We start from the raw sequence: 27,765 nt of genomic DNA on the forward strand, positions 1-27,765 counted from the left end.
AATGCCATCTGTGAAGGAGGCAGACATGCTGATGGAAGCAGCATGCGTAGCGGATAGAGCACGGGCCTGGGAGTCAGGAGGTCATGAGTTCTAATGCCGGCTCTGCCACTTGTCTGCTGTGTCACTTTGGGCAAGTCAGTTCAATTGTCTGTGCCTCAGTTACCTCATCTGTAAAATGGGGATTGAGACAGTGAGCCCCACATGGGACAGGGACTGTGATCCAACCCGGTTTGCTTGTATCCAGCCCAATGGTTAGTACGGTAAGCCCGTCAAACGGCAGGAACTGTCTCTATCTGTTGCCGACTTGTTCATCCCAAGCGTTTAGTACAGTGCTCTGCACATAGTAAGCGCTCAATAAATACTAGTGAATGAATGAATACGGTGTCTGGCACAGAGTAAGTGCTTAACAAATATCATAATTATTCTGTTGCTAGACTCAGAGGCTAGGGGAACGACACTCCACGAATGTCTCTCCTGTTTTCAGGGACAACCCAAGACACTGTTAGGTTAGTGGTTAATGATAGTTTTGTCCTGTGCAGACTCAGATCATTTTTAATGAACCCCAACAGCCTTCTGACTTTGACCTGAAGTAAGACGCTAAAAGCCCCCAGCCGTGTCCCCAGATCAAAGAAAAATCTTTTATCGACTTTTTTGTTTTCGTTCCCAGGACATTCTCACACCTCCTGACCCCCTGGGCGACCCCCACGCACACCTGGGAATCAGTTAAAAGCCTTCCCAATTTGGACGTTTATTTTGATTCCTCCACTCCGTATCTGAGCGCAGAGAAACACGGCAATGAACTGAAAAGTTAGCCGGTCTAGTTTTATTCCAGGTGCCCATCACACTTAAACATTTGTCCATAACAGTTAAATGACTCGCCTGAAATGAAGAAGGTCACTGTCAAGACTGTTACCAGGGTGTTCTCTCTCTCCTGCTTGCAGAGATCACTAACTCGGCCCAGACACAGGTAAAAGGTAGCCTCGCCCCAATACGCTTTAAACCGATGAAACCTAGCCCGCTGGCCAAAACCTAAGGCTCCTCCTAGCCAGAAGGGCTTTCTTTTCTTTTCTCACTGTCTCATGACTCAGCCCCACTTAATCATGGGGCCTTCAATTTTACACACCAAATCCCCAGCTGGGGAGGAGCTTATGGAGTTTCATCCCCCCGGGGAACTTTTTTGGTGAAGGCTCTTAGCAACTGGAGAAGACAGAAAGGTCATGAAGAAGCCACTTTGAGCTTGTTGAGCACCCTCAGGCTCCAAGCTGCGAAGAATTATGACAATAGGGTGTTTTTTTAAGAAAAAAAAGGATCCTTCAATGCTGAAATTTCTTCCCATCCTTGAAACTGCGTGTCGTTTGCTACACAGCCAGGAGACCATGTGTCTTAGCTTCCACCTCTAAGAAATGTGAAGAACAGAGGGGTTAGAATCACCTCTCTTTATTCATAGCCTGAACCCTGTAACAGGAAACATGTCATGGGCGCCCATACCATGCAATGGAAAGACAACATTTGACCCTTTTCTTGAAATAATAATAACAGTGATAGTAACTGTGAAGCCCTTACTATGTGCCAAGCACTGCATTGGGGTAGATAGAAGGTAATCAGGTTGGGCACAGTTCCTGTCCAACATGAGGCGTATAGTCTCAATCCTCATTTTACAGATGGGATAATTGAGGCACAGAGAAGTTAAGTGACTTGCCCAAGGTCATTCAGCAAGTAAGTGGCAGAACCCTGGGATTAGAACCCAGGTCCTCTGACTACCAGACCCATGCTCTACCCCCTAGGCCATGTTGCCTAGAGAAGCAGCGTGGCTCATTGGAAAGAGCATGGGCTTGGGAGTCAGAGGTCATGGGTCATGGGTGATATATATGAATAAATATATACATACTATAGTAAGTGCTTAACAAATACCATCATTATTATTATTAACACTGCCCTCTCCATCTAACTCAACTCCATCACCCCATTACCCTTCCACTGCTCTCTTGCCACCAACCCCACCCCTTATCTTACCTTCAAGATTAGCTCATTTCTTTGTGGTTGGCTCCCAAATCTGCCTCACTAACCCTAACTTCTCATCTCTTGCCTCCAGGGCATCTCCATATGGCTATTCGGTCAGTGCCTCAATTCAATATAATTCAAAATGACCTCCTTATCTTCCCTTCTGAATTCATCCCTCAATTCAGGGAAGCAGCGTGGCTCAGTGGAAAGAGCCCGGGCTTGGGAATCAGAGGTCTATGGGTTCGAATCCCAGCTCTGCCACTTGTCAGCTGTGTGACTGTGGGCAAGTCACTTCACTTCTCTGTGCCTCAGTTACCTCATCTGTAAAATGGGGATTAACTGTGAGCCTCTCATGGGACAGGCTGATTTCTCTGTGTCTACCCCAGTGCTTAGAATGGTGCTCTGCACATAGTAAGTGCTTAACAAATACCAACATTATTGTTATTAACTTCTCTGTGCCTCAGGTACCTCATCTGTAAAATGGGGATGAAGACTGTGAGCCTTACGTGGGACAATCTGATTACCCTGTATCTTCCCCAGCCCTTAGAACAGTGCTCTGCACATACTAAGTGCTTAACAAATACCAACATTATTATTATTATTATTCCTAGCTTTAATAATAATAATAATAATGTTGGTATTTGTTAAGCGCTTACTATGTGCCGAGCACTGTTCTAAGCGCTGGGGTAGACACAGGGGAATCAGGTTGTCCCACGTGGAGCTCACAGTCTTCATCCCCATTTTACAGTTGAGGGAACTGAGGCGCAGAGAAGTGAAGTGACTTGCCCACAGTCACACAGCCGACAAGTGGCAGAGCTGGGATTCGAACTCATGAGCCCTGACTCCAAAGCCCGTGCTCTTTCCACTGAGCCACGCTGCTTCTCTATGACAGTTGAGAAGCCCCTAACTTTGATATTATCCTTGACTGTACTGAACTTTCCCAAGTGCTTGGTTCCGTGCTCTGCACACAGTAAACTCTTAATAAATATGATTGAATGAATGAATGACTTCTTGCTGTCTTTCAATTTTCAGGTACATTCTGTTACTAAGTCCTCTATAACTCAGAAAACCAGCATGCTGTAGTGGATAAAGCATGGTCCTGGGAGTCGGAAGGCCATGGGTTCTAATTCCCTCTACACCACTTGTCTGCTGTGTGGCCTTGAGTAAGTTACTTTCCCTCTCTGAGCCTCAGTTACCTCATCTGTAAAATGGGAATTGAAACCGTGAGCCTCACGTGGGACAAGGGATTGTGTCCAACCCAATTTGCTTGTATCCAAATCAGCACTTAGTACAGTGCCTGGCACATAGTAAGCGCTTAACAAATACCATCATTATTATTATTACTTATGACATTCCCCATATCGAGCCCTTCTTCTCCACCCATACAGCTACCATCCTTATCCAGGCCCCTATCATACCTTGAGAAGCATCATGGTCTAATGGAAAAAGCATAACACCTGGGCAAGACAATTAACTTCTCTGTGTCTCAGTTTTCTCACCTGTAAAATTGGGTATTTAAGGCCTGTTCTTCCTCCTACTTAAACTGTGAATCCCATATGAGACTTGATGATTTTGTATCTACCACAATGCTTAGTGTAGCATTTGATATATCATAAGCACTTAACAAATCTATTATTGTTATTATTTGTGTTATTACTATCGCCTTAGCTACCTTTTGTTTCAGTCTTCTTTCCATCCATTTTCCAGCTGTAGCCTCCCCACCTACCCTTTATTCAGATACTAAGCTATTTTTTTTAATGGCATACTTCACCTACCTCTCCATTTCTCGAAAACATCCAATGACTTATCCATTCCTCTTCATAACAAGAAGAAACTCCACCAGATTCAGTACCTGTTCTCATGCCTACTTAGACTGTGAACCCCATGTGGAACCTAGTTATCTTGTAATAATAATAATGATGTTGGTATTTGTTAAGCGCTTACTATGTGCAGAGCACTGTTCTAAGCGCTGGGGGAGATTCAGGGTAATCAGGTTGTCCCACGTGAGGCTCACAGTCTTAATCCCCATTTTACAGATGAGGTAACTGAGGAGGCACAGAGAGGTTAAGTGACTTGCCCACAGTCACACAGCTGACAAGTGGCAGAGCACTCTACCTACTCCAGCGCTTAGTACAATGCTAGTCCCATAGTAAGCCCTTACTAAATATTGTTATTATTAATAATAATTATTATTATCTTGGTTAGCCTACTGTTTTGGCCTTCTGCCCATTGGTTTTCCTGCCTGCAGCCTCCCTATCTAAACTTTACTCTGCTGCCCAGCTAGTTTTGCTTAAGTGGCATACTGCACATGTCCCTTTCTCAGAAATATCCAGTGACTTATCCATTCCTCTCCACATCAAGGAGGAACTCCAACCGTTTCACAGCACTGGGACTTGCACTCTTTTGCACTCACGTATCTCTCTTCTCCCACTGCACACTAACGTACACATTCATTCCTCCCAAACTCATCTTCTCACTGTGCCTTGTTCCAAAGCCTTCCGCCTCTGTCCTTTGCTCAGACCCTTCTTCCTGGCTGGAACTCCCAGCCCCCCTTCAAATCCACCAGACCTTGACAACCCTCCCCCATCTTCATTGCCCTCCTGAAATCCCACGTCCTCCAGGAGACATGTCCTGACTAATTTTCTTTGTCCCAGGCCATAGCTTTCCCACTCCCATCTCAGGACTGTGCATTCCTAGCCACGTTTAGCAATTTTGTGCATAGCAATTTACTTATGCTGCTATTCAAGCCATCTATTCACTCACCGAGCCCTCATTCTATTTTTTCTCTTCCTATCTGTACGTGATTTGGTGTCTTTTTTCCCCTGTTAAATTGAAAGTTCCTTGAGGGCAGCGATTGTGTCTTTTACCTCTAGGGTACATTCTCAAGTGCTTAGTACAGGACTCAGTAAGTACTACTGATTGATTGATTCTTTCATGGAATTAGCTCTCTGCTGTTTTAACACACCAAAGCCCCACCTGAGCAAGATAACAACCTTACCTACGTTAAGGAGGATGTGGAAAAAGCCCCCACCCCCATTTCCATGACCTATAGTGCCATCAACTCCAGCCTTTCTTTAAGTGGTACATCACAAAAAGCACCATCAGTACCTTTTAACTACTAAAATTTAAGAGCCACTCCTTGTCTTCAGTTTCCAGGGCTTCAAGACTTTCCACCAATTCACCCTTCCTTACATATCAGTTTACACCCCTCCCTATATATCAACTTATTCTCCTAAACTAACCTTCTAACCTAGAGAAGCAGTGTGGCCTAATGGAAAGAGAGCAGGCCTGAGGAGTCAAGGACCTGGGTTCTATTCCCGGATCCACCCACTTGTCTCCTGAGTGACCTTAGGCAAGTCGTTTAACTTCTCTGTGCCTCAGTTCCCTCATGTGCAAACTGGAAATTCTTTTCCCCCTCCTACTGACACTGTGAGGCCTCGATTATCTTTTACCCCAGCACTCAGTACAGTGTTTGACACATAGTAAACACTTAGTTAAGTACCGCAATTACTGTTATTGTAACTGTATCTGCCTCTCCCACCTCCACCTCTCATTCACTCTGCTCCTATGCCCTGAAACTTCCTCCCCTGCCTATCGATCAATCAATGTTATTTACTGAGTGCTTATTATGTGCAGAGCACTGTACTAAGCCCTTGGGAGAGTACAGTACAAAAGAGTTGGCAGACACTTTCCCGCAGCGGAGGAACCACAGCTTTCCCCAAGCCCCAAACCCTCCAACAGTCCCACCTCCTCCAAAAATCATTCATTCATTCAATCGCATTTACTGAGCACTTACTCTGTGCAGAGCACTGTACTAAGTGCTTGGGAAAGTACAATACATCAATAAACAGTGACATTCCCTGTCCACAATGAACTTACAGTCTAGAGGCGGGGAGACAGTCATCCATACTAATAAATAAAACTATAGATGTGCACATAGGTGTTGTGGGGCTGGGGCGGGGGAAGAGTAAAGGGGGCAAGTCAGATGAAGAAAAGTGGGGCTTAGTCTGGGAAGGCCTCTTGGAAGAGAAATACCTTCAAGACTGAGCCTTCCATTTCCCTCTGCTCCCCTCCTCATTCCCCCACTCCCTCCCTCTGCTCTTCCCCCTTCCCCTCCCCACAGCACTTGTGCATATCTGTATATATTATGTATTACTCTATTTATTTTGTTAATGATGTGTATATATCTATGATTCTATTTATCTTGATGATATTGACGCCAGTCTACTTGTTTTGTTTTGTTTTGCTGTCTGTCTCCCTTGTTTAGACTGGAAGCCCGTTGTTGGGCAGGGATTGTCTCTGTCGCTGAACTGTACATTCCAAGTGCTTAGTACAGTGCTCTGCATATAGTAAACGCTCAATAAATACGAATGAATGAATGAATGAATGAATGAATGAATGAATGAATGAATGAATAAGGCCTTGAAGGCGGGGGAGAGCAATTGTCTGGCGGATTTGAGGAGTGAGAGCTTCCAGGCCAGAGTCAGGACATGGACAAGGGTCAGGGGCTAGACAGGTGGGATTGAGGAACAGTGAGAAGGTTAGCACTAGAGGAGCAAACTGTCTGGCTAGGTTGTAGAAGGAGAGAAGTGAGGGAGCAAGGTGATGGAGTTCTTTAAAGCCAAAGGCAAGGAGTTTTTGTTTGATGTGGAGGTGGATGGGCAACCACTGAAGTTTTTTGAGGGGTGCGGTGACATGTCCTGAACGTTTTTACACAAAAATGATCTGGGCAGAGGAGCGAAATATGGAATGGAGTGGGGAGAGACTGGAGGAGGCTGTCTTCCCTTCTTTGATTAACTCCCAACCCCTAAGCTAGAGAAGCAGCATGGCTCAGTGGAAAGAGCCTGGGTTTGGGAGTCAGAGGTCATGGGTTTGAATCCCAGATCTGCCACTTGTCAGCTGTGTGACTATGGGCAAGTCACTTCACTTCTCTGTGCCTCAGTTACCTCATCTGTAAAATGGAGATTAAGACTGTGAGCCTCTCGTGGGACAACCTGATTACCCTGAATCTACCCCAGCGCTTAGAACAGTGCTCTGCACATAGTAAGTCATATCAGTTATTCATTAAATCGTATTTATTGAGCACTTACTGTGTGCAGTAGTAGAGAAACAATCAATCAATCAATTTATTGAGCACTTACTTCTTGCAGAGCACTGTACTAAGTGCTTGGGAAAGTACAATACAACAGAATTAGTAGACACATTTCCTGCCCATAAGGAGCTTACCATCTAGAGGGGGAGACAGACATTAAGATGAATCAATATGTTCATTAATGTTGTGAGGTAGGGGGTGGGGAGAATAGCAGATATATCAAAAGCAGCATGGCCTAGTGGAAAGAAGCATGGGCTTGGGAGTTAGGGGACCTAGGCACTAATCCCGGCTCTACCATTTGCCTGCTTTGTGACCTTGGACAAGTCATTTAATTTCTCTGTGCCTCGGTTTCCTCATCAGTAAAATGGGGATTCAATATCTATTCTCCCTCCTATGTAGTTTATGATCCCCATGTGAGATTATCTTCTATCTACCCCAGGATTTAGAACTGTGCTTCTTGACACATAGTAAGTGCTTAACAAATACCACATTTATTATTATCAGTCCAGCAGCCACTTCCAGTCCTCACCTAGAGAAGTAGCGTGGCTCAGTGGAAAGAGCATGGGCTTAGGAGACAGAGGTCATGGGTTCTAATCCTGGCTCTGCCTCCTGTCAGCTGTGTGACTTTGGGCAAATCACTTGACTTCTCAGTGCCTCAGTTACCTCATCTGTAAAATGGGGATTAAGACTGTGAGCCTCATGTGGGACAACCTGATTACCCTGTATCTACCCCAGCGCTTAGAACAGTGCTCGGCACATAGTAAATGCTTAACAAATACTGACATTATTAAATGCTCTGGGCACGTCACTCCCCTCCTTAAAAACCTCCAGGGGTTGCCCATCAACCTCCGCAGGAAACAGAAACTTCTCACTCTGGGCTTCAAGGCTCTCGATCACCTTGCCCCTTCCTACCTCTCCTCCCTTCTCTCTTTCTACTGCCCACCCCCCACACTCCACTCCTCTGCCGCTCACCTCCTCACCATCCCCCGTTCTCGCCTATCCCGCCTTCGACCTTCGCCGTCTCACATCCTATCGCTGTCCTGGAATGCCCTCCCTTCTTACCTCCACCAAACTCAACTCTTCCCCTCTTCAAAGCCCTACTGAGAGCTCACCTCCTCCAAGAAGCCTTCCCAGACTGAGCTTCCCCTTTTCCCTCTGCTCCCCCTGCTCCTTTCACCTCCCCTCAGCTAAGCCCCCTTTCCCTCTGCTCCTTCCCCTCTCCCTTCCCCTCTCCTCAGCACTGTGCTCATCTGCTCATTTGTATATATTTTTATTACCCTATTTATTTGTAAATGAGGTATACAGCCCCTTGATTCTATTTATAGTGATTATGTTGTCTTGTTTTTGTCCATCTGTCTCCCCCGCTTAGATTGTAAGCCCGTCATTGGGCAGGGATTGTCTCTATCTGTTGCCGATTTGTATATTCCAAGCATTTAGTACAGTGCTCTGCACATAGTAAGCGCGCCATAAATACTATTGAATGAAGAAATTATTGTTACCTAATTATTTTTCCCCCTTCCTCAGCACTTAGGTTTACCCATACAATCATCTGTGCAGTCAATCCTTTATTCTGATTATCCTGTATTTGTGTCTGCCTCTCCCATTAGAGTGTAAACTCACTGTGGGCCAGGAACATATCATGTACTTTTATCGTTCTTTCCCAAACACATAGTAGGGGAAATTTCACCTTCCCTTCTAGACAGTAAGCTTGTGGTGGGCAAGAAACAAGTCTAAGGACTCTGCTACACTGTACTCCTTCGAGGGCTTTATACAGGGCTCTGAACACCCTAAGCACTCAACAAGTGCCATCGATTGATTGATTGATGGTGAGCTCTCAATGAATGCCATGACTACAAATTCTGCTGCGATAAGTGTTCGCAGCCTGAAACGGGTCCCAGCACCAAGCAAACTGATGGCCAGAGCCATCAAACAGAAAAAAGCAGACAGATCGCGGAGTAAAAAGTTTAAGCTAGAGTCACCTCTTTCCCGAGAGCCCCAGGTAAATGGAGAGAAGACAGTCCCTTGGGTTGCCGAACTCGCCCAAATCAAGTTACACAGAAAAGACAGCTAAACAACAGAAGGGGTTAAAAATAAAAGTTATTTCCACTTTCTCTCCCCACTCAGTCCTTGACCTTTTCTGAGCAGAAGCAGTGGAAAAAAACTTTTCCCTATTAGGGTGAATTATTACCTATAAAATTAAAGGTCTCCAGGAGCACTTACCCAGGATAAGGAGCACAGGGAAAGCCGTAGGCCCTGTCCGTATCTTCTGCCTCACTAGGCCAGGCTCACAGTTCAGGCGAGGGGTTACCATGATTCTCCCGCCAGAGGGAATTTGCTGTGAAGCACTGGGAAATCATCCTACGGTTCTCTGAATTAAAGCGTTTCTATTCTTCCAGCCAGCTTAAGGATTGTTCTACCTGACTTTCATTTCTTCTTAGAAGGCTTATAATATTAATAACTGGGAAACTACTTATTATGCACCAAGCAGTGTACTGAGCAATACAATCAGTTCCCTGCCCTACAAAGGTAGAGGGGATACAAGTATTTGATTCCCCATTTTACAGATGAGGAAACTGAGTCACAGATAAGGTAAGTGTCCAAGATCAGAGAAGCAGCATGGCTTAGTGACAAGAGCATGGACCTGGGAGTCAGAAGGTCAAGGGTTTTATTCCCGGCTACTGCACTTGTCTGCTGTGTGACCCTGGGCAAGTCACTTCACTTCTCTGTGCCTCAGATACAAGACTTTGAGCCCCACATGGGAAAATCTGACTACCTTGCATCAACCCCAGTGTTTAGAACAGTGTGTGGCACATAATAAGCTCTTAAAAATACCATAATCATTACTATTATTATTGTCACACAGGAGGCAAGTCCCCTGACTCTCAAGCTCATGTCCTTTCATGCTACCTCTCATATCTCTTGTTCCATGAGCTTGAATATCCTGATTTTAGACATACCCTTACCCTAGATTTCCCCCCAACCCCCCTTTCATTCCTCAATACACACTACACCCTTGACTTGAACTTTGCCTCCAGAAGACCCTGAAAACTAGGAGGATTGGAGAAGGTCAAGGAGGTGGGCTTGGGTGGAGAAAGGGGAATGAGAGTGGGACCCAATTCATGTAACATCTGTTACATGCAAAGCACTGTCCTAGACACTTGGAAGAAAGTACAATCGAAGGAAAATGCACTGTCTCTGCCACAGGGAACCTTACATTTTAATAGAGGAGACCCTCCCCATATCGAAAACAAACCTTTCTTTAGGTTCTCAGTGATTTTCCTTCAGCTATCTCAGGAACTTCCAATTAGAAAACTTGTGAATAATATAGGGCTACTTGCCCTTCACCTGTATATGTGTGATACCTACAGTTTGCACGTATTCAGGGGACATGTCTGGGCAAATCGAGCTAAAGTCTTCTAAAGCAGGTATCACCCTGGATGCTTACTCTGAACTGGGTACAGATGGTATGTCAAAAATGCAGAAAATAAGTGGAAAAAATGGAGAGGGGTTTGACCTGGGCTAGTATTCTAGGCCTGAACCTGCCAGAAGAATTTTTTTTTCTGCCAAAGGGCATTAATGAGTTTAGATGGACAATTTTGAAAGAGTCTGAAGAAAGAGCAATTTTAGCAGGGAAACTGCAGGCTAAATGTCACCACCGGCCATACTATGTGAACTTTGGAGCAGAAATTTCCTTTGGGTAAAATCCTACACTTATTTCCAAATCTTCTAGTATTTCACTATCTACCACATTCTTTATTCTGTACTTTAAAAGTGCCTAATACTGTGCACCAAAACAACTGGTCCCTCGATAATTGCTGCTGCTCTTACTACTACGACTATTACTAGTGATAATAATAATTATTATTGTGGAATTTGTTAAGTGCTTACTAGGTACCGGGCACTGTATTTAAGTGCTGGGGTAGATACAAGACAATTGGGGGGACATAGTCTCTATCGCACTTGGGCTCACAGTCTTAATCCCCATTTTACAGCTGAAGAAACTGGGGCACAGAGGTGTGACTTGCCCAAGGTACTTGTCCAATTACTACTACTACTACTAATAATGTTGGTATTTGTTAAGTGCTTACTATGTGCAAAGCACTGTTCTAAGCACTGGGGAGGATACAAGGCGATCAAGTTGTCCCACGTGGGGCTTACAGTCTTCATCCCCATTTTACAGATGGAGTAACTGAGGGCCAGAGAAATTGTCACTTGCCCAGAATCACATGGCTGACAAGCAGCAGAGTGGGGATTTGAACCCGTGATCTCTGACTCCCCAGCCCAGTCTCCTTCTACTGAGCCACACTGCTTCTCTTCTGCTACTTCTTAGTTGGCTCTCCTGGCCTGTAAAAGAAAAATTGAGCAGATTGGCTTTGCCTCTTCCTGAACAAAGATCTTTCTAAAGGAGCGTGAGAGTTGGAGGGAAGAGTTCCCTGAAAGTTCCAGCCCTTCTTTGGGTTATTTGAAAACCTTCACCCTCTCCCTCTCCATACAAGATCCAAACAAGGAGGGATCTGGTGTGACATCAGTGTTTACCTTAAAGACTTGGTTTAATTTTTCCTGCGAGTGTGTTTAAATTAAAACTCAATTTCCCCTTAGCCTGGCAGTGGGTAAAATATAAACAGACAGTAAACACTCTGCCCCTGGAGCAGAAGCAGGCATCTGCCCAGGCTTTTCTTGAAGGCCATGTGGTGTAGTGGATAGAGCAAGGACCTGGGAGTCAGAAAGTCATGGGTTCCATTCCCGGCTCTTCCACTTGTCTTGTGTGACATTGAGCAAGTCACTTTACTTCTCTGTGCCTCGGTTCCCTCATCTGGAAAATGGGGATCAAGACTGTGAACCCCACATGGGAAAGGGACTATGTCCAACCTGATTTGCTGGTTAGTAAACCTTAGGGTTTAGTACAGTGCCTGGCATAGAGTAAGTGCTTGACAAATACCATTTTATTATCTACAAGTGACCCAAAAGTCTGGTGCTAGCGGATTCTAGTCACTGTGTTCCTTTATGGACTATACACCGGAGGCACTCTCGGAGTTTACCTTCTAAAAGTGGTAGATAACAACACAGTTATCTCTGTGGACTATCAGAGCCTACTTGAAAGAAATGTCCTTTCTCCTACAGGACCCAACACGTGAAGGCGCGCATTAATGTTAATGGATGATGATGGCCACGGTGCTGATTCTGCTAGTCTGGATCAATAGTATTTACCGAGCGCTTACTTGTGCAGAGCACTGAACTAAGCGCTTGGGAAAGTGCAAGAGAGTTGGTGGAAACGACCCCCGCCCCTCCTCCCTCCCTCAAGGAGTTTACAATCTTGCAGATCTTATTTTCTTTGGCAAGCTATTTGTGAAAGAAATCTAGACTCTAGAAACATCTGTAAAGTATTTGAAAATAGCGTTGGGAAAGGATTCGAAAATAGCGTTAGTAAAAAGCCCTTGTAAATACTTGGAGCTGATTTGTCAAAGAAAAGACATTTTCTCACCTAATCATCAGAGACTAGCTCGAGCTCTTTCCTTAGGAAGGGTCTATTAACATAGAAGCAGTCGTTCCGCAGAAGGAAAGACCAGAGAGCTTCCTTAATTGTCGGTAGATTTACATAGCAGCAGGATAATCGGCTCTATTGTCCCTCCTGTGGGCATCTCCAAGTTTAGTCTCTCCCAGTGCTGGATATCTTGTTGGGCAGGTGTTCCCAGGTGCAAACTCCCACTTAGCAGATTAAAAAAAAATGAATAGGATTTGACCTAGAGTAAAATTTTAGGTTCGTACTTTGTGGGAAAAGAGGTAGAGATTTTCCATCCTTATATCCATTGTAATTGGCCCTATGAATTTCCTAGAATTTATCTCCTAACTGCCCAAAGCAAGAAGTGGGCTTACTTTTCCCATTCTATGAAGGTATCCTTATAATAATAATAATAATAACATTTGTTAAGCGCTTACTATGTGCAAAGCACTGTTCTAAGCGCTGGGGGGATGCAAGGTGATCAGATTGTCCCACGTGGGGCTCACAGTCTTAATTCCCATTTTACAAGATGAGGGAATTGAGGCACAGCAAAGTTAAGTTGAGTTGCCCAAAGTCACACAGTTGACAAGCGGCGGACCTGGGATTCGAACCCAATATAAAGGGGCTGATTGGTGGGTGCGGGGCGGAGTGGGAGACTTTGTTTAACAGAAGTTTTTTTCTAAACGTCATCTTAGGGGAATTTTTCGACTTTAAAGGAATTCATTAGGCAGACGTTTTATTGAAATGTCACCAGAGAATGTGTATGGTACTGTACGTGTGGGGCACTGTTCCAAGAAAGTTAGACGTGGTCAAAGAAGTCGGCCAGGTCTGGCCGAGAGAAAAGTAATAGTGGGATCAGATAAGACTGTACATTCTTTAAGTTCGGTCTCGAAATTTCAACCCCTGAAAAGGCTCTTCATCATCACGGTCAGCGCGTCGTACTCGAGTCCAGAGACGTGAGAAATACCAGCAGGAAAACGACACGGGCACTTCTCCGGTCCTCAGTTATCTCATCTGTAAAATGGGGATTGAGACTGTGAGCCCCACGCTTCCGAACCGATTTGCTTGTATCCACCCCGGCGCTTAGTACAGTGCCTGGCACATAGTAAGAGCTTAACAGATACCATCATCATCATTACTATTATTGTTATGACTCCGTACACCCCAACGGTTGCTGGAGATTTTGTCTCCGTTAGTTTCCCCGTCCTTAGTCTTGTTCCACGGAGTACAGCGCCCCGCACATAATGATTATGATTATCGTCTCGGCCAGAGTAATAATAATAGTGATGGTATTTGTTAAGCACTTACTATGTGCCAAGCACAGTTCTAGATGCAAGGTAATTAAGTTGTCCCACGTGGGACTCACAGTCGTCATCCCCATTTTACAGATGAGGCAACTGAGGCCCAGAGAAGTTAAGTGACTTGCCCAAGGTCTCAGAGCTCATAAGTGGCGGACCCGGGATTAGGAGAACAATAATAATGTTGATGGTATTTGTTAAGCGCTATGTGCCAAGCACTGTTCTAAGCGCTGGGGGGGGGGGAATACAAAGTAATCAGGTTGTCCCACAGGAGGCTCACAGTCTTAATCCCCATTTTACAGATGAGGTAACTGAGGCCCAGAGAAGTTAGGTGACTGGCCCAAAGCCACACAGCTGACAAGTGACAGCTTGCTATTGTTTTTGTCTGTCCGTCTCCCCCGATTAGACTGTAAACCCATCAAAGGGCAGAGACTGTCTGTATCTGTTACCGATCTGTCCATTCCAAGCGCTTAGTACAGTGCTCTGCACCTAGTAAGCGCTCAATAACTACGATTGAATGAATGAAGTGACAGACTCCCCAGCCCGGGCTCTTTCCACTGAGCCACGCTGCTTCTGTAAGACCTGGGTTGATCAAATCCCGGCCAAATCTTGGCCGCTCTCCTCCCTCCCGCGCCCCCTCCCCCGGCCAGTCCTGCCCGGGGTCCTCTTGTCTCTTTCACTGAGACAGTAACAGGGTTGGGTTTTTTTTCTTTTTTCTTCTTTCCTCTCCTCACCCCACGCTTCTCTAACCAACCAAACAAAAAGCCCCCCCTGCTGCAGCCCGGCCGTTAGAAGGAGGGGGGCGAGCAGGGATGGCCCGACTGACCCCATCCCTCCCCCGCCGCTGCCCATTGACATGCAAATCCCAGAAGCCTTGGAGAAACTGACACCCCTGCGGGATCCTTCCGCCGCCACCAAACTTTCAGGACAAACTTTCGGTCGGCAAATAGTCCCCTCGGGGAGCCGCCGCGCCCCCCAGGGATCCCGGGGATCCCCCCGGAAACGCCTCCGAGCTCTTCTCCAAAGTGAGAAGAGGGGCGAGGGGCGGATCTTTCGACTCGCAGGGGGGGCGTGGAGGGGGAGGCAGGACGGTACCTGGGAGGGGGGCGCGGAGGGATCTGTGGGAGAGGGTGCGGCCGCAAGGACTGGTGTCCCGGGACCGGGGCGCTTCATTCGAGTGTTGGCAGGCCGTGGTCGTGCAGGGCCGCTGCGGCTCAGCTCAGACTTGGTGCAACCTCCTGTGCCCTCCCCAGGACCACACAGAGACAGAGGGAGCGCCCCGGCTCCCGGAGGATATCGCCTGGGCTTTTTTGGTTTGGGATTTTTCTTTTAATTCTCCTGCCTCGAGCCGGGATCTATGTTGCCCTGAGCGCTGGACGCGCCGGAGAGACGCGACTCTCGGGGGAGCCGGGCGGAAGGCATGCAGCAGCTCCTGGTGACCGTCTTCTGCCTGTCGCTGCTGCCAGACTTTGCACGAGGTGAGACTTCGTCCCTTGTATTTTTCGCGGGGTGGACCTCCTCCATCCTCAGCCCGGGGGGCACGGGCTCGGGACCCAGTCCCAAGAAACTTTCTAGGGGCTGCCCGCCTTTTGCTGGCTACAGGGAGGATGCACCCTCCAGTAATAATAGCGATAGGATTTGTTCAGCGCTTATTGGGCGTCGCAGGCACTGTGCTAAACGCTGGGGTGGGGCCCGTTGGTGGGCCCCGAATTGTCCGTTCCAAGCGCGTAGGACAGTGCTCTGCACCTAGTAAGCGCTCAGTAAATACGATTGAATGAATGAGTACAAGCCAGTTGAGGTGGACACAGGTCCGGTCCCATGTACAGTCTCCATCCCCATTTTACAGATGGGGTAACCGAGGCCCAGCGAAGCGACTTGCCCAAGGTCACCCAGCAAAGTGGCAGAGCCGGGAATTAGAACCCATGACCTTCTGACTCCCAGACCCGTGCTCGATCCACTACACCATGCTGCTTCTCTAGCCCGAGCTCGATGTGGGCAGGGACTGTCTCTACTGCTATAGTGTACTTTCCCGAGCGCTTAGACCAGCGTTTTGCACCCCGTAGGCGCTCGGTAAATACGATTAAATGAATGAAATGGACCGAAGTGGGTAGAGGTGCGGGTTATAGAAGTGGAAGAGATCGGGGCTGCCAGGACCTCTGGAAGAGGGTGAGATGGGACGGGGGGGAAAAAAATCAGTTAAAAGATATTTGTGGAGTGGTTGTGTGCAGAGCAATGGGCTAAGCGCGTAGGAGAAGTGCACTATAACAGTTTTCCGTTGAGAGGGAGAGAGCAACGGAATGCAAATGCTGGATTTGGCAGGGGAGGTGAGGGGGTGGGGGCACCCCTTTCGGGGCCCACCTGTGCCACTTTACAGCCGGGCCTGGCACATTCGGGGTCATCAAACTCTCCAGGATCGGCCCCTCGTTCCTCACCGGGGAGAACGGGACCCGGTGCGGGGCGAGGAAAGCAGGGCGGCCTCCCCGGAGGAGGAGGAAGGTGGGGTCGGAGCATCCCCTGCGGATGGCCGGTCCCAGGCGGAGGGAGGGTGGATGGAGAGGCAGATCCGGAAGGCGTCCTTTTTTTTTTCCTCCACCGCCTCCTTTCTTAATAATAATGTTGGTATTTGTTCAGCGCTCACTATGTGCCAAGCACTGTTCTAAGCGCTGGGATGGATACAAGGTCAGGTTGCTCCACGTAGGGCCCCCCCATTTTATAGAGGAGGGAATTGAGGCCCAGAGAAGTTAAAGTGACTTGCCCAAGGTCACCCAGGAGCCGGGATTAATTACAATAATGGTGGTATTTCTTAAGTGCTTATTATGTACCGAGCACTGTTCTAAGCGCTGGGGTGGATACAAGGTCATCAGGTTGCCCCACGTAGGACTCCCAGGCTTCACCCCATTTTACAGAGGAGGGAACAGAGGCCCAGCAGAAGTTAAAGCGACTTGCCTAAGGTCACACAGGAGTCGACATTAGAACCCATGACCTGACTCCCAAGCCCGGGTTCTTGCCACTGAGCCACGCTGCTTCAACTTGAAGTCGTTTCCTGTTCTTGGGGTTTTGGTTTTTTTTTTAAATTTTCTTCCCCTCCCTCCCCTCTCCCCTCCTGTTGACTGTCGCAAGTTGGGGGCGGATGTGAGCGGCGGGGTGTTTTGTGCCTCGGCACAGCCTTAACCTTTGGAAACAATCAAACGGAAACTCAGACTCACCCGGGGATGGGGGCTGCCTGTCCCTCTCGGGGTGGGGGGAGTGGGGGGGAAGCGCCCCTAGGGACCCCAGCTGGGCAGGGGACTCCCCGCTCCCTTTTTAGAAAAGTTTGTCCGAGCGTTGAGCAACTTTTCAGCTTCAAGAGTCCCGGCCCCAAGAGGGGCCGAAAGAAAAAAAAAAACTCCAGGAAACTTTGGCCGGTTACATTAAAAAATCTTTTTTTGGTCCATCAGCATAGGCTATTTTTTCTAAGCACTAGGGTAGATTCAAGTTAATCAGGTTGGACACTGTCCGTGTCCCACCTGGCCTCAGTCTTAATCCCCATTTTGCAGATGCAGTAGCTGAGATCCAGAAAAGTTAAGTACTAATACTGATAATGATGGTATTTGTTACGCGCTTACTATGTGCCAAGCACTGTTCTAAGCGCTGGGGTAGATCCAAGGTTATCTGGTTGTTTTCCCCCTAGGGAGAGTAGAGAGCTTGGCGGTTAAGGGAGGTCCCGTTCATTCTTTCATTGGTATTTTTGAAGCGCCTCTAGAGTGCAGAGCACTGTACTAAGCGCTTGGGAAAGTACAATGCGGTAATAAAGAGTGACAGTCCCTCCCGGGCTCACAGTCCTAGAAAGTCCCCACTTGGGTCTTCGGGCAGGTCATCACCCCCTCCCCCCCTTCTCCTCCGACCCACCGGGGCTCCAAAATTCACAGCGGGGAAACTTTCCAGGCACCCCGAAGCCACCTACGCCGGCTTGAAAAAAGAAATAAAAGAAAAAAGAAGTCAGCAGAGGTCTGGTTTAGAGGAAGCTGCGTGCGTGGCTCCCTTTCCGAGCGGCTCCCCCAGCCCCCTGAAATTGGTAGTCATAGCTGGAGAGAGTCGTTGCAGTCTTCCGGGGCGTGCGCCTCCTTTCTCTCCATTTGCGTTACAGCGCCCGAGGTCAAGGTTGGAGGGGGTTGAGGGGACGCCTGGGGTCATCTCCACATGCCCCCTGCCCCCCCCCCCCCCCCCGCCTTCTCGGCCACCTCCCTCTCCAAACAGGGAGAAAAGCCTCCCTTGGCTCTGCAGGAATACTACTGTCTGAACTCCGATCCTGCCAGGGGCAGGTATTGGGCATGAAGAGTGGCAGGCCCGGGATTGAATCAACGGTCAATAAATGCACCGAGGTGTCGTTAACGGGTCACAGTGGGGAGCTCTGATTCCCCCCCCCCCCCCCCCGCCCCTTTGTTGGATAGCAGGGGAAGCTGTGCTTGGCAGCTGTTGCTTTTTCCCACGCGCAAGGAGAGGAGGGTGCAGCCTCTTTGCACTGCTGCTATTCAAACTCCCTCTTCAGGACTGTCTATATAGTCGCTTTACCATGCATGTTTGAACAGCCAGGCTATTCAGCCGTTTTCAGAGCCCTCTCTGTAGTCAGAGGATAGGATGGGTGTCCCCACCTCCCCCCCACCACCACCTCCCGCCCGCCCTTTTTCCCAATTGGAGAATTGGTAGGCCTCTCCTGATGATGAGGGGGAGGGAGTCGGAGTGGAGGAGGAAGAAAAGAAGTTTGGCGAAAGTTTATCCCAACTGCATCTCCCAAAAGCCTCTTCCCCCTGTCGTCCTGGCTATTGATTCGGTTGGTGGCTTCTACTCCTGGGCTGTTGGGACCAGGTGGGTTGGGTTGTGGTGGACGATGGTTGTCCTTCTTTGTGTGAAACATCTCAGCACAAGTATCCCAGGTCCTTCCATTCTCGGATCAGTCGTATTTATTGAGTGCTTACTGTGTGCAGAGGACTATACTAAGCACTCGGGGGAGTATATTTTCACAGTTGGTAGACACGTACCCTGACCACAAGGAGCTTAAAGTCTAGAAGGGTCCTGGCTTCGTACCTTCATTTGACTGGGAAGAAAGATAATCACTCTGTTCTGCAAACACAGCATTTCTGTGTATGTGGCCTCTTTAATCAGTCATTTAAGACTTTCCACCACATGAAAAGTGACCATCCCATGGCATTCTCAATCACCTTATTGTGTAAGGGGCAACAGGGAGGGGTGCCTGAAGATTTCAAAAGGTTAAGAGGCTTTGGGGCAGTGTCTCTTGGCCGTAGGCTGCAGCTTAAGCTTAAGACTCTGAGGTGGGAAAAGTTTGATGCCATATTGTTTGTTTGGAGACTTTAAACTCGGAAGTCTGACGACCGATGAACTTCTCTCTAGGTTTCCGATGCTCGCAACCTACAGACGCCTGCCTAAACGGAGGGAAGTGTGAGGTTTACCCCAATGGAACTGAGGTTTGCATGTAAGTATACAGCTGAGTTCAGTCTCCTTTCGTCAGAAACCTGGCCTGAAACTGGGCTTATGTTTTGTAGGCCCTAGCCTGAACAGTAGGTCATTGTCTTAACTTGGAGTTGCAGCAGAAAGATGGGGGAAATACTGTGGTAACTTTTATTAGACAAAGTGTGGCAATTACTTAATTACAACCAATTATAACCCACCCAGAAACGTTTGCTCAGTGTAGCAAGTTTCTGTCGCTGCAGAAGTTTCAGGAAGAATTCCTGTCCATGTACTGTGTACCACATCACATTGTGTTTTTCCATTCTGTGGGGGTATGCAAAACTAATCTTTTGAGACTTCCCTGCGAAGGAGTGGAAACTAAATAACCCCATTTTGTAGAGAGGCATACTGAGGCCCAGATTAGGATCAGAAGTGGAATTGGAATGCATGCCCAGAGCCCAGATAGATCTCCCAAGTAGAATTTGGCTCTTAAAAAAAAACCTATAATGCTTAATCTTGAACTTTTAACAAGGAAATAAGGGTCAACATGCTATAGCGATATCTTCTATGGAGTCTCTCCTTCCTATAGGCATGGCTCTGACACCTGTAGTTCAAGGGTAAGGTTCAGGAGTGAACCCCTTAGGGAAGTTTTATTGACTTCTTGAAGCTCGAAGATCTCCCTCCCTCTTTGAAGGTGGGGTAGGGGGAGGGCAAGGGAGTTGCTTATTAGACAATCTATTTAGTAAAGAAACCCCAAATTCAGGTCGATTCTCCCCCTCCTTCCCCCTGCTCCTGTTATATTTCTTTTTGAAGGTCTAGTTGAACGAGTTTTGTTTCCTAGTCACATTGCTCTTCACCTTGAGCTCATCCTTGATGTGAATAATGAGAATGCATTTGGCGGTTGGAAAAGAAAAAGGCAACTTGAGGGAGACTTCAAATTAAGAAGCATCCTTTCTGTTCTGCAACTTGGCGGCAATTTCATTCCAACTGTTGAATGACCAATTTCCTTGGCAACACAAGGCATCGTGCTTGTGCGTCTGCTTCAGTCCAGTTTGACAATCTCCCTGTTCTGCTCACCCTTACTCCCCCGAAAAAAGCGGGGGGAAAACTTCAAATTAATCAGGCACATGAGCAATTTAATAGACAAAAGGTAGGGTCTTTGTGAGCTGCTAATGAATGCACGCTACTTTTGGGGGCTTTTTTTTTTTTCAGAAGCCTCACCGACGCTTGGTGCCCTAAATCTTGTTTTCTTTCATTCAAAGACCGACAGCTGGGGTTCAGTCGAAATTCAGCAGCTATTGTTAAGAGAGGCAGATTAATGCTGTGTGACTAATCATGTGTGGCTTCCCAGAATGCAGAACTCTTCCCCCTTACTCCCCACAAAGCTCGTGGTCCCTCCCCCCTCCCGATGTCCCACCTCCCTTCCAGCACACCCTCCTTTTCCACCATGTTTAACCTTCCCACCCCTACTTTTCCTTTGGTCATTCTTCCTCCCCCCCACCCCAAAATCAAACTCCTTCCAATTTCCTTTGCATGTACAGATGGTTGTGGGATTTAATTGGATCGGATGGGTGCAAAATGCTCTTTAGAGGAAGGAGGACATCCACCAGAGTTTCTGGGGAGTTTGGTCCAGCAATCTAGAAGGACTGGGTTGTGATTAAATGTGACTACTCTTCGGGGTCCCCCAGGAAGTGAGATGGACCTCAGGCAGAACTTGAGCCCTTTGCAGCCCCTATTCATATTTATTGGGATTTGGTTGTCGTGAGCTGAAGTTTTCATGGGTCTGACTTGTCCTGTAGAAAATGCAGAAGGAATGGGGTGGAAAGGGGGAGTCCTTCCATTTCAATCACGTCGTTGGCATCGCAAGGTGTGCACATGTGCCAAAGTCAATATAGTAGATCCTTGTGGCCAGAACTGCAAATTTTTGTGGTAGTAATGGGGTTTTGTCCCAAATGTACCCTTTTCCCATTCCTGGGACATAAATTCATCATTGCTACACCCAATCCCTGGTCTTAAGGGGATGGGTATAATGCAGAAAGCATGACCTTGAGTTAGCCAAAGGTAGTAAGATTTAAAGACTTCTCACATCCTTTTATTCCTCACCGCCCCCCAGTTCATCCCGCAAGTATCTCTTTCCTAGAAGTTTCACTTCCAAGCCTCCAAAATGAAGCAGAGTCAAAGGCGGAGATAGCAGAATTTGAAAGTTGGCACCTCTCCTTGGTGCTTGAATGGAATACCATTTTTTGGCGAATGGCCATGTCTCAATTTGGCCTGGCACTTAACATGGTTGGGCCATAAAGGCCCCATTGTATTTTCCCTACAAATCCAATTAGAAGGCGAAGTGAAATAAATACTGTGCGAGAGGGAAGCTCCTCCTGCAGAGCAATGTCTTGACATCTTGGGGTCCTCTGTTAGAAGCCAGTGAGAAAAGCGGGCTGGACTTAGGCACTGCCCAAACTTCATCAGGAAGTCTGACACTGGGTTATCAATTCCGTTGAGGAAGGAAGGTTGCCTCTGTGATAGGATGAAGGTTTCCTTTTGTATGGTGGGCGGAGCAGGGAGGTGGACTGTCAAGGCTAGTGGAATCTTATCTCAGGTGCCCCCTTGCCTGCAAGATTCCCAAAGACCCAGAGCTCCAGGGAGAGGGTTGAGCATCGTTCATGGAGCTGAAGCTGTCCTTGCTAAGAAGCTGCATTGCTGCAACTCTCCACCTGGAGGGCGTTGAGAAATGACCTAGCCCTGGGAACCTGGATCCTGGAGGCTTCTTGCTGGAGGAGGCATCTTGTGGTGGAGGGAGGGGTGGGATTCCACCTAAACTTAAACCCAGTCCATGGGACCCCTTGTCCTGTCTTATAGCCACTGGGAGAAGAGACAAAAAACCAGCCCGGGTTTTTGTAAACCGCCTCTCTGCCACTCCACGGGAATGATATTTGTAATCTTCCAAGCGCTTAGTACAGTGCTCTGTATAGTAAGTGCTCAATAAATACCATTGATTGTTTGGAATTCATTCTATTCTGTTCTTTTAGTTTTTGTTAGAGAAGCAGCATGGCCTAGTGGATAGAGCACAGGCCGGGAAGTCAGAAGGACCTGGCTTCTAATCCCAGCGCTGCCTGGGGGCAAATCACTTAACGACTCTCTGCCTCACTTCACTCATCTGCAAAATGGGGGATTAAGACTGAGCCCCAGGTGGGACAAGGGACTGTTTTCAACCTGATTTGCTTGCATCTCCCCCGGTGCTTACTACAGTGCCCGCTCACATAGTGAGCGCTTAACTATCACAATTATTATATTGTGCTCTCCCAATTGCTTAGTACAGTGCTCTGCACACCATAAGCACTCATTGAATATGATTGATTGTGTGTCTTGAAGAAATGGACCTGCATTTGAGTAGAACGTTTTCAAAGGAGCGTTTCTGGTCTTCGGGGAAGGTTCTAGTTCGACAGTGGCTCAAGTTGGTATCTCCTCAGAGGGAAGAGAGGTTTTGGAGCACCAGGATGGGCCATGGGAGAGTGGGTCTAGAGGGAATGGTGGACACAGCTGCAGAACTCCAGTCAGGGAGTGGGAGTAGTGACAGCAAACTGGGTCCTAGGAACCGTGTGAACTGGAGGAATCCTGCGCTCTTTTGCTTCCAAGACTTTTAAATCTGCTCTAAGTCCAAGGGAGAAACAAAATCTAGACTTTTTCTTTTTCGAGTGGGGTGTTACATGTTGAAAAATTTGGGAACTACTCTTCCATAGTGATGTGCCTAACCCTGAAAATTAGAGAGATTTTTGTTTTTGATGGATTAGGAGAAGAACGCACTCCGAAAAGTTCTCCCCTCAGATGTTCAAATGGTAGATGCTGCCGGGTGACTTACAGAGGACGTTTTTTCATCTGATAAGGAAAGGAATAGGTTAAGTCTAATCACTAGCTTCAGGTTTAGAGGAGGAAAAAAATTAGTCCATTACAGGACTTCCTCTGTTTACGCAGTTCCACTGTCTTATAGTTAAAGGACGTTCGGGTTAGGAAAATATATGTTTAAAAATACAGAGCGTAAAGTAGAGGGTATCACCTATTTATTTAAACCACGTTGGGGAGACGGGGGAGATGTGGAACAGACTGAGTGGGAAAAGATGTCTCACGGGACTCTTGGCCTTGCAGTTGCCCCACTCTGTAGCTGAGTTTTTCCTTCTTGCTTTGCGGGGGGGCGGGGGTGTTTCCTTACAGTGTGCATTCAGCTGAACTTAGGCCAACATTTTTCCATGAAAAAATAATGATATAAAAAATAGTCTCTGGGTTGGACAGGAAGAGGGTGGAGTTGGTTAAACAATACGCTAGAGGAAGCCCTTAAAGAAATAGCCTAATCCCAACTCCGCTAGCCACATACTATGAAGGACCAGAATCTTCTCCCCAGAAGGCACCCAAATTTAAATTGTGATGCTTGCCGAGGCTGGGTCTGGATGAGGTAATGGCGGATGAGACTTTGTGGAGTCTGAGTCTCCTGTCCTGAACTCCTTAACGAATGAGTTGACTGGAAGTGAGGGTCGCCATTTTGAGAAGTGCTTGTGATCTGAGTCATAGCTTGGGTTTTGGTTGTTTTTTTTTTTTAAAGATCAAGTGCGCCAAGCTTTGTATGCTAACTGGTTTGTTTCTCCCCCAGGAGAGTAGATCTGCCATCACATGTGGAGTCATGGAGGGTTTGAATGTGGCTTATTTCAAAAGGGGTCAAGACTGACTGCAAGCCTATTAGAACTGACCGTGGGAGGGGGCTAGGGGTGTAAGTTTCCTGGCATCAACCTTGGGAGTCTCTGTACCGTGGGCAGTGATCCTCTCCACTGGCTCTTGTGGGAGGGGAGGGAGAGGACCTTTCCTGTCTCTTCTGTCTGTTCTATAAATAGTGAAAGGATGTGGCTTTTCAGAGTTGATTGAGAGTCTAGATTTCTTTCCTCAATAATGTAACAATAATAACTTTGTACTTTGACAGACTCTTTCATCTGAAGATCATAAAGCACTTTACAGACATTCACTTAATCGACTTCATAACACCCCCGCGGGGTGGTGGCCAGTATCCTTCCCACTTTACGGGTGGGAAAACTGAGGCAAAGAGAGATGAAGTGACTTGTCTCGGGGTATCCAACGAGCCTCCGGGAATGCCAAGGGCAGAACTCTTACCTCATAGGCCTTTTCTGGTCTCCCTAAATTACAGTCTCAAATGAGGAGATGTGGGTTGCAAGAGAAGGTTATTGGGCTAGGCTTTTAAACACTCTATTTTTCACTTTCAGCCTGCAAACCCATTGGTTGTAACAGGGGTGATTGTCTAAGCTCCTCCATTTGATTGTAAGCTCCTTGAGGGCAAAGATCTTGTCTGATATTTAAATTGTGTGCTCCCAAGTGCTTAGCCCAATGCACTCCCCAGAGTAGGTGTTCAATAAATACACTGATGAGCATACACTATAATAATACCGTTGGCACATTTTTAAGCTGCTAAAATTTCACGAATCCATTTTCTATGAGCCTAAAGATGGTCGTGATCCTTTTCCCTGCCCACGTTAGGGGAAGACCGGGCTTATAGTCGAGTCCATCCGTGAGAAGGAGGTGAAATTTAAAGCATAAACATATTTAACTAGCCGCTGGAGAGCAGTTAATGAGGGCTGATGTACTTTTGATCGTTATGATGTGTTCCCACAACTGAGCTGTGTATCAGGTGTAGCTGGTTTTCTTTCTCAGACAGTGACTGCATCAGGACTGTAAGGAAGAGACTTGGGCCTGGGGACTTTTGCCAGACTGTTTCTTCAAGTTGACTCTTTTCACTTGAAAGAGTTATAGAAGTAATTTTTTCTTCCAGTTTTAAAGGGATCTTGTCAATCAATCAGTCTGGTATTTATTGAGCACTTTCTGTGTGCTGAGCACTGTACTTAGTGCTCATTCCTATCTTCTCGTGACCCGGCCCTTTCTTCTGCAATTTTGTACTGTTTCTTATGTGCTTTTGATTAGCCTAAGATGGAGCTTTGTCTTCCCAATGGTCCCTACCTTCTGGAAGTTTCCCCTCCCCATAGTCGTGGCTCTTCAAATCTGCTTCAGATTTTTCAGGCGAGGTGCAGTTATTCTCATGAGGGATTCTGACAGTCAATCTCTGGTTAGCTTGAGCAGATATGTGGATCTTTCAGATGAGAAAGATTTAGGGAAACCACTTGAAAGCCTAGGTGGGTTTTCCCAGAGTGATAGTGAGCAGTAGAAGACACTTGCACTTTGTTGAAAGTGACTGGGATACCAAAAACTGCCTCATGGGTCTGTGACTGGAAAGAGAAAGCTGGGACCCTAGAACTGTGTGACCGTTTTAGTGGTGATCCTGAGCAGTCTCCCTTCACCTGTAAAGTGAGACCATTGACTCACCCAAGCCTCGGTTTGTGTGTTGTTGGGTGATTCAGGCTGAGCTACGCGGCTGGAGAATGCTGTGGTGCTGGTTCTGTCATTGGGAAGCTCATTTAAGTTTGGTTGGTCAGGGAGAAATGGGGATGTTTTCACCAGGTGTTCCTCAGGGCTTTCCAGAGTCCTGCCCCGCTCAGGAAGGCAGTGGCTCACCGTAAGCGATAAATGATTTAAGGGACGACTGAAGTAGATGTTAGCTCTTACGACATCCAGTGGGGAGCGGGGTGTTCTTGAGCAAGTGTACCTAATTGAACATGAATGCAGATAGAGAAATGGCAGGACCAGGGGATCTATTCAGGCGGGAAAACCAACCTCCCTCCGTCAGCCCTTCCATGGGTGGTGCCCGTGGAGATGGTTGGCAGTTGGAGATGGGTTCTGGGTTGTTTCTGGAGATCTAAATGGGAAGAAGTTCTAGAGGTGCTTTTGCTCTCATCCTTTGTCAACTAGCTGCGAGTGGGCCCCCCCCCCCCCCCCCCCCCCCCCATGACTTGATCTGGGCCCCCCTCTGTGACTTCTATCATTTAGGTGTAAATATTTTTGTGTTTGCTCCCAAAGAGAGTAAGCTCTTTGCAAGCTCTCTGTGGGCAGGGAATGTGAATGTGTCTGTTTATTGTTGTATTGTACTCTCTCAAACGCTTAGTACAGTGCTCTGCGCACATTAAGCACTCAATAAATACGATTGAATGAATGAATATTTAAGTGTCACTTTTGTTATTCTACTCTTCCGCAAGTGCCCAGTAAAGTGCACCTCACCAAGTGGATGCTGCTGCTTCTATTATGTTTGCACTTGGTTGAGCATTCACATTCATAGTCAGTCTTCTTCCCTGGGTTCTCAGGTTTCCTGGAGGAAAGGGGGTGCTCCTCCCAGAGCCTAGGAGGATCAGAGTTCTTCTAGTCTGGGAAGCCACTAATTTGGTGCATCTCCCACATTCTGTTGCCTCTTTTCCTCTTCTGAGGCCTTTTGCAACCCCTAATCCTATGCAGTCTTTTCTCATTTGGGTGCTCTCCCTCACCTGGTGGGTGGTGCCCTTCAGTGCATTACAAAAGACAGTGGAGGTGCCAAAGGGCTTTGGACTTCCCTCAGTCCAAGAGATCCTGGTTAGATTTATGGATGACAGTAAAAGATAGGTCTGATGCTGTCTCTGTTGTGGAGTTTCACCATGGAGAATTACTGCTTTCCTCTGCTTCCCTGGAAGGGCAAAGCCAGCAAAATTCTCATACTAACTCCCAGGGGAGCTAAGGGTCCTCAAGGGGAGCATTTTAGGTGCCCTGAATCACACAGTTGGTGGGAGACACGAATGCTGAGATTTGTTCATGTCAGAGAAACGACTATCCCTGGACCATTCCTTAGTACTGAGAGGAAAGTTGGTCGTCACCCAACTTTGATAATGAGTTCAAATCTCGGATCTGCCACTTGTCAGCTGTGTGACTATGGGCAAGTCACTCAACTTCTCTGTGCCTCAGTTACCTCATCTATAAAATGGGGATAAGACTGAGCCTCACGTGGGACAACCTGATTACCCTGTATCTACCCCAGCACTTAGAACAGGGCTCTGCACATAGTAAGCACTTAACAAATACCAACATTATTATTATTACCCAAGTGACCTGGAGTTTGCGGGAAGACTGTATCTTGGAACTGCCCTCTCTAGCCCTACATGGTATTTTCATCACTTGAGAAGTAGCGAGGCCTAGTGGAAAGAGCCTGGGCCTGGGAGTCAGAGGATCTGGGTTCTAATCCCAGATCAACCACTTATCTGCTGTGTGACCTCGGGCAAGTCAATTAACTTCTGTGCCTTAGCTACCTCATCTACAAAATGGGGATTAAGATTGTGAGCTCAATGTAGGATATGGACTATGTCCAATCTTATTAGCTTGTGTCTACCCCAGTGCTTTGTACAGGGCTTGACATATAGTAAACCGTTAACAAATACCATTAAAAAAAAAAAGCTTGGTCTATTGACCTTCCCATTGAAGGCAGCAGGGATTACGCTTTATACTTCTTCCGTCCTGTCCCCTTA

The 27,765-nt window shown here is 47.2% G+C and overlaps 1 protein-coding gene and 1 non-coding gene across 2 annotated transcripts in view; both read left to right on the forward strand.

The window, feature by feature from the left end:
* Positions 1 to 14,978: 14,978 nt before the first annotated feature.
* Positions 14,979 to 15,127, forward strand: MIR1382 (microRNA mir-1382). The gene has a single exon (NR_034817.1). It is a non-coding gene; the product is annotated as a microRNA mir-1382 (primary transcript).
* The window catches only part of NOTCH1 (notch receptor 1), a 68,405-nt gene continuing 55,624 nt past the window's right edge, over positions 14,985 to 27,765 (forward strand). The window contains exons 1-2 of the mRNA XM_039911786.1: positions 14,985 to 15,369; positions 19,280 to 19,361. Of these exons, the coding sequence (XP_039767720.1) occupies positions 15,312 to 15,369; positions 19,280 to 19,361 (140 nt within the window). The 5' untranslated portion in view covers positions 14,985 to 15,311. The remainder of the gene's footprint in view (positions 15,370 to 19,279; positions 19,362 to 27,765) is intronic.

Source organism: Ornithorhynchus anatinus, chromosome 4 (genome assembly GCF_004115215.2).
Source record: "Ornithorhynchus anatinus isolate Pmale09 chromosome 4, mOrnAna1.pri.v4, whole genome shotgun sequence".
Taxonomy (NCBI): Eukaryota; Metazoa; Chordata; class Mammalia; order Monotremata; family Ornithorhynchidae; genus Ornithorhynchus; species Ornithorhynchus anatinus.